At 44.0% G+C, this 7,647-nt stretch overlaps 1 protein-coding gene across 1 annotated transcript; it reads right to left on the bottom strand.

Annotated features, from left to right (window-relative positions):
* Window positions 1–4,102: 4,102 nt before the first annotated feature.
* LOC104947426 (TSC22 domain family protein 2-like) lies at window positions 4,103–6,495 on the bottom strand. Its single transcript, XM_010773425.1, has one exon. It carries the CDS (start codon window positions 5,821–5,823, stop codon window positions 4,120–4,122), a length of 1,704 nt encoding a protein of 567 aa, XP_010771727.1. The 5' UTR covers window positions 5,824–6,495; the 3' UTR covers window positions 4,103–4,119.
* Window positions 6,496–7,647: the final 1,152 nt, after the last annotated feature.

The raw sequence follows: 7,647 nt of genomic DNA, 5'->3' as shown, positions 1-7,647 counted from the left end.
GTATGGCGCATCATACAATTGCCCTCTCCCAACTCTTCCCGACACAGGAAATCAGCTTTTTGAGATTTAATAACTCAAAGAGATGAGACAACCCCAACATAACAAACAACGTCTTTACAGAGTTTCCTTAAACTTGCCTAACAAAACAAAACAAATCAATCAATTGAATCGTTGAACCACAACGCTCATAATACCCATGGTGACATAATAAGAACGATATTACCCCTCCTGTAACCGGGCTCGCTGGTGACACGATGGAATTAAAAGAGCTCAGAACCTCACTTATATAGAGGTCGGAACATGTCATAAGTATAAATAGATACAAGTATAAATAAATGTAGGAATAAAAACAGGAATACATATGTTAGTGTTTTCAGGGAGATTCAGCGTGTGTGCTGTGGCTCAGCTGGAAAGCAGTTGACTCACGACCGTAGGGTCCCTGGTTCACCGACTCGTCAATACGTCTTTTTTGTTGTTTATAAAAGTTACAGCTAAATGAGATAATGTAGTTAGGGCCCGAGCACGGAGCGCTAGGACCCAACGGCGTCCTAGCACGAAGTGCGAGAAACCTATTGTTATTNCCCGAAGCTTTTTGTGAAGCATCTATCGAGGCTTGTATCGTTTTGGGCCACACGTGGTATCGACAGGCAGCGAGGCTTCGTTTGTCATCGATGACGTCACTGGCCCAAAACGATACAAGCCTCGATAGATGCTTCACAAAAAGCTTCGGGGATTACTCGACACACGCTCCGAAGCCTCGGCGCAATACGTAACATCACTAGTAACAGGCTACCAACTAAATAAACCAACATTTTGACTTACAATATTTAGTCAGAAAGTATTTTATTCATTTAAAATGATTGTATTAAAACATTTATCATGCCAACGACTAGAACTACGGCGACAGCAACGTTACTTAAAATTACGGCAGAACTGATCAGTTATATGTTAGTGTCCAAGTACCAGAGTACCAAGTACTTCCTGTCTGTCTTCCTCTGTTGATTTCTCTGATGTCCAGTGCTGTGCCTTTTAACCTTTTTCCTTAGCAACAGTCTGTTCTCCTTAGCAGTGGCCTGTTGGAAAAAATGTGCAACCTCAAGAATTTCCTAATTGAACAATAAGAATCAAGTATTCAACTAAGCTGTGTGATAATCATAAATAAGAGCCTCACGGAGGATGTTTTATGTCACGCATTACAGTAACACAGACTTACAGTCATTTCTAAATTCTCCTCTAATTCACCTCGACTTCTACCTAACGTCTCTGTAAGAGTCTTCCTGGAATATACTGCAGCATTACTTAATAGTGAATTCATGCAGAAGAGAATAAGGAGGGAGCTATGTTTCTCTTTAAATGACCTCCCACCATCTGTTTCCCTCCTTTCATTGCTCTGGAGACCCTTACACACCCGGGTTTAATCTCCTTCCTTCTAAATTGTTTTGAAGGAAACTCACACAACTTACTCCACACAACTTTACTCACTGTAAGGAGTTGCTGAAACAGTTATCTGGTTCATTAATAATTCATTATTTATTATTGTAATTAATAAATCAGTTTAGCTCAGTAGCTGGGGATGTAGTTCCTGTATATCCCATGCATATTGTATACATCAGCTTATTTAAAAATAGAAAGCACTCTGGATGAAAGCCTCCAACAGTCTTTTCTTGACTGTGAGCAATCTGCTTCTACTCTTCTGCTGCACTACATTTCTCTGTCCTGTCTCCACCAGCTCAGCAGCCACTGACCCCTCCCTCACCTATCCTAACCACTTAATCTGCAGCTGGCTGCAACTGACACCAATTACATCCCTCTGTGACAGACCTATGTAAGGTGTTTCCCTGCCTTCACCACGTGCAAATCAACCAATTTATCAATAAATCAATTAAAATAATGTATTAATCCCAGGGGGAAGTTACGTTTAGTGACAGTTACACCAAATTATAACAAAATTAATTTATATTTGTATTAACATACGTTGGAGTCAAAATGATAAGTCCTTGTAGCGTCTGAGGCACAGGAACGAGGCAGGACGTCCTCATCAGCACAGGGACCCTCTAAAGCAGGGATGTCCACACTTTCTTCCTCGAGGGCCACATACAGAAAATCTAACGAAGAGCTGGGCCCCTCACTAGAGGTATATTGCCTCATAAATTGAGTTATAGGTTAGCAAAATCAATCAATTGTAGGTAAATTATTATTGATAATTGAACATGCTTTAAGAGAAAATACAGCCTACATCTACGAAATATGAAGGGGTATATTTCAAGCTTGTTATGGAAATAAGTTACAGTATTGCGCTTTTTTTATCCACTAAGGTTTGTTAGAAAATGTTTTTAACTTGAATTTATTGAATTTATTTGGAAAGTGGGCTAATTAACACATGATATATAGTTTTAGCAGTGGCGAGCCGTCAGGGCCCTCTAGGCCCTCTGTGAGGGCCTAAGATATTCTAAAAAATAATATTTGAAAACATAAAAAAAAAATATATATTATATATTTTTTAATATTTTGTTGTTAGATTTTTCATTAGTTTTGCCAAAATAACTTGATTTAATTGTATTTAAAATAACATTTCCAAATAAATAAATCCTTCGAATCTGCCTGTTCAGTTTCTGTTGGAATGTGAAGGGTTAAATGCCGTTGTCGGTACCATATGTGTTNCAGAAACTAGAATAAAGTTAAACAAGTACAAACTGTCTGTACTGTCTGTGTCATGGCGAATACAGTCGCTGGTTTATTTATGTCTGTATAGGCCGTTGTTGTGAGTGTGGACCGTCGGAGCATATACTGCGTTAGCTTAGCCAAATCTCCATTTAGAAAACACGCATTTTAAAAAGGTTTTTCGCCTGCCGTCTTGTCTGCAGACTTGTCAAAGCATTAATTCATGGTTTTTACTAACCGGTATCAGTATGTTGTTACTTCGGCATTATTTTGAAACGTGTATTACAATTCAATCACGGTCAAATATGTTCATTTTGTTGTAGTTGTAGCCCCCTTGCCAGCGATTCTCTCTCTAGTTTAGCATACTCAGCCCGACTCTCGATTTTATGGGGCCAGAAAAACTGTGAAATAGTACCCGCTAGCCGGTACTAAGTGGAAACGCAACCAAAAATAGGCCGGGTAAGGCAAGGCACGGTTAAAAGCGAGCTCCGCGCTGTAGGGAAAATGCGCCATGAGAGAGCTAAGCTAAAAGCTAGCAACACATCTTTGATGTTTGCAGCAAGGGCACCACATCACCTCTGTCCTGGAGCAGGACAGCTAAAGTGGGAGGCAAAAGGAGGTTGGAGACATTAAATAAGCACAATGAATTACAGAGTTCCAAAAGTCATGTTACAAGTTGTTGCCTGTGCAGTGGATGTTCGCATTGAGTGTGCTACAGTCCACTTGATTCTATAGGGACTAATGAGAAACAACAAACATTACATTTCCTTCCCTTGTGCCACTTCTCTCTTCCTTCTACGCACTCCCCTTCCTCCCCACCTCTCTGAAACAAAGGGGGAAACCCTGTTCATCTGGCAAACACTACCTCCTTGTGATCCCAGCATATAGCCAGAATAATGTTGTTAGACAATTTGGAAATGGTGGCATTAAACACTGCTATAATGATATAGGTACAACCTTTTAAAAAGAGCAATTCACTTCTTATCTGACATTGGAATCAAAATATTCCAATAAATAAATTACAAAACAATAAATGACTTTTGGGCTCTATTCTGATATCGGTTGGCTTTTAATGTTAGTGGTATTGTTATTTCAACAAACACCTGTGTAAGTGTCCATATAAATATCATACGATAAGTCATTACACGAAAGTGATCAAGGTCAGTCCAAATGTCATATGATAAGTTGATAGTTCATAAACTGTACGATAGTCGATGATCTAAAATGAATAAAGGTCATGTCTCTATATATCGTACGATAAGTATATAATGTATTTATCGTGGCTAATGCCCTTACAGCATGCTTCTCTCCTACTGTACACAAAGAAAAGTGCCAGAAAGGCCTTAAAATAACTATTTGATCCATTGATGTGGATAATGTTACACAGAAATGGTGATGTGCTCGAAAGGGTGAAATTATAATTAGTAATGTTGTTAAATATATTAGATGTAGAGACTATTACCTGTCCACATCCCCGTCGACAGGTATGTGGATTCCAAATAGGCTGTTGACAGTCGGGGTGGCGAGCTGCAGGCTCTCAGGATTGAGGGGCCTTGCCGCTTCCCTTCCAAAGACAACAGGAGACTGTGTGTTGAAAAGACCCTCGAACCTCCCTCGAACCCCACCAGCCCCCTCAACAAGTCCAAATCCAGTTGCTCCGAGGCCCTGCATCCCTAGAGCCCCTTGAGTCCTGCTGTAGGCTACCTGGCCTTGAGGCATACTTGAGCTTGTCACATTTGGCATGGCTGCACTGGAGGCACTGGGCACAGCCAGGGGCACAGTGGTGGGCACACTGGAGCTCGCTGCGATGCCAGGCACGTTTTGTACACCGGAGGAGACGGGGTGGAGGCCGTGGGGTTGAGGCTGTCCGGCGGCTGTGTACTGACTCACAGCTTGCTGCTGCAGAGTGGATCCACTGACCAGTAAAACGCCTCCAATTCCCCCGGTCTGCTGCTGCAAGAGGCCTGGCTGTCCGCTCGCTATAGACCCCCCTCCTGTTACATCTCCCACCTGACTTGGCACAGAAGCCCCCGCGGAGGATGCAGGTAGGACCGAGCCTTGTCCCATGGGCTGTGGCCCACCAGAGAGGCTGGACACTGGGACGGGATGGCCAGTCAGAGGCCCTGGCTGCATGGAAGGGGGCTGTTGCTGCTGATAGAACTCTGTCGGGTTCTGCGGCAGTCCAGAAGACTGGCCGGTCAGGTGGTGGCCCATGGGAAGCTGCTGTTGCTGCTGCTGGGCAGGGTAAACGACGGGATGGGCTGAAGGAGGCATCCCGTCGTTGTAGTTTTGATGTTGGATTTGTTGTTGTTGCTGCTGCTGCTGCTGCTGCTGCTGCTGCTGCTGTGGTGGCGTCTCCACTGAATGCATGCGGGATGAGAGAGAAGCGTCCGCCACCGAGCCCAAACCCTGACCTGAGTGCGATGCGGGGGGAACCACAGATCCTCCTGTATGCCCGAGCCCACTGTCTCTGTCAGCAGCAGGGTCCAGTGTTGTTGCACTGTTGTTGACATGCCTAATGCTATCTGCAGTCCTACTAACAGCAGAGCTCTCGGAGTCCTTCTCATAAAACTCTGTACATGTCCACCTGCCTCTTCTGAAAGGTTCTCCAGTACCATGATCGAGTTTAATGACCCTAAAGCGAGAAGTGCAGCTCACGGTGGAGGTGGCAGGAGGAGGAGCTGGACTGGTCACTGCAGCAGGTTGGGATGTGTTTACGGACACGGTGGCTGCCGGGGCAGGCTGTTGCTGCAAGGCCCCTGGCTGAGGGATGGGGGCTCCACCAGCTGCAGCACCGATCCCCGCGGGCTGCTGACCACCTTGAGTGGAGGCCGACACTCTCCCCTTTCGAAACTCCCCCGCTGCATTGCCTGACAGCGCAGGCAACTGACCGGCTTGAGGTATGTGTGATGGCGCAATAACACTGATTGCCTCTGGCTCTCCGACATTGTTCAAGGCTTCTTCAGATGAGCTCCTGTCACAAACAGGTTCGTACTCAGCCCGTGACATGTCGTAAATCTCTGACGACACATCTTCCGTCCGGGACTCGTCCGGGTCGTCCAGACTCTCCGTGTCGTCCGCGGCACCTATAGCCGCAACCTGGGCCTGAGTCACACTGGTGATCTGAAAGCAGCTCTTCTTCTTGGCCGGCATGTTCGACATATTGACAGGCTGATTCCAAGTGCCGTGTGAATCCTTCGTGAAAAAGGGACGAGCTGGTTGCAGCTTCTTAAAGCTTAGATCATATTCCACAGCAAACTTGCATGTGTAATACTTAGCCTAGCTAACTGTAATCAAAATGAATTTACGCCATCCCTCTTCCTCTCTCGATCTCCTGTTGCGTTTCATGGGCTCATAACGCTTATCGTGTCGGGTTGTCAGGCAATGCGTCTTTAGACAGTGATACCAGCCGCCTGTTGGAGGATTGCTCCTCAGCTCCCTGTCGGTCCTGACCGGCCTGCTAATGTCCCGGTGGTCCCGTTGTGAGACGGCCGTTGTCGCAGAGTGTGTTGCCCAGCTGTAGGACCTACTTTAGGCTGAGGAGGGCCCGCAGCCCTCCACTCACTGAGCTAGCTAGCAAGTCAAGCAAGTGGCTGCTGCACACTCCCCCTACGTCGGAACAAGTCTGTGAGACATCTTCCCGAAAGCAGTCCTTTGAGTCCACTCACCTCACGAGCTTCAGGTCATTCAGTGGCGACACTTACTGTGAAGCTGGCGGCGTTAGAGAGAAGAAACCGTCCTCCAGTTTCACGCTTTAAAACAAACGAGAGTCTAAACAGCGCCTACAGTTACCTCCCTCACGTAGTCACTGACAAGATGGCTATGTTGTAGGCAGCCGCGCTGCATCGTGGGTACGTAGTGTACGTAAGGATGTTGACGTACGAGGCGTTTGAGAATCCCCTCCTCATGCTGCCTTCATGAACCGTCCGAAATACTAACTGAGGGCAATTGAGAAAGTGACATTTTCTAAGTTAGAGGATGCACGTTTTTATCCCATCAAACCCCTATGTAGTCTTTACTCATATTGACAGGCCCACAGCAACAGTTCGCACCAACAATTATGAATCAGAATTCCAAATTCCTTTATTTTCCACAGCGGGGACATTCACATCATAACTGATTATATATTTTAAGAAAAAGGCCAAATTAGTTTAAGTATTTGCAGTTTTTTTCATTCTAAAATTAAAAAAAGAAGAAGAAGTTGTCAAATTGTCTGATAATAATCATTTCAATCTTATTGACTCGAAATGATATCTTAAATATGCAGAACCATAGACTGATATGAAGGTCTCAAATTCTGAGTCACTGTATACCGAGTCACGAGTCTTCCCAAACCATAGAGAACACTGTCCCCTGTGGCCAAGGAGGGAATGTGTTACTTTGAAAGGGTCTCGTGCTTCTTTATCCTTTTTTGGTGATTATTGATTAACCTTGAAGTGTCAACCATCTAAGCTGGTTTATATCATTTATTGTTATTTTTATTACAGCATTTGGATAGTAAATCCAAACACTGTACTGTCTACAATGTTCTTCAAAATGCACATTAGTAAAGAGACAAAATAAGTGACACAACAAGGTGGTGAAAAAGTATTATAAGAAATAGCACCATGAATTTTACTCATGGATATTTACTCATGTCATATAATCCAATCCCATATGCTGACTTTGATGCTTTCATTCTTTCTGCAAAATACATTGTTTGCAGCCTCTGCTTTATTGATGATCTTTTTTTAACATCTATTTACATATCAGAATCAGAATATCTTTATTCATTCCACATGGGGGCACATTTGCATTTGTTACAGCAAAAAAAGGGCCAAAGACAGCTTAATATTAACTAAGAAGCATGCATAAAAAATATTAAAGATAACAACATTAAACAATTTACAAAATACACATCCTGTAACAGTTCTGAGAGATATAGTAGCAGGCACAGTATGTATTGTTGCACAGCTAAATGGCATATATATATAGCACATATTGCAC

The sequence above is a fragment of the Notothenia coriiceps genome, unplaced genomic scaffold (assembly GCF_000735185.1).
Source record: "Notothenia coriiceps isolate Sejong01 unplaced genomic scaffold, NC01 NC01_scaffold00012568, whole genome shotgun sequence".
Taxonomy (NCBI): Eukaryota; Metazoa; Chordata; class Actinopteri; order Perciformes; family Nototheniidae; genus Notothenia; species Notothenia coriiceps.
Note: the sequence above shows the minus strand (reverse complement) of the source record. Positions and strands in the feature narration are given on the sequence as shown.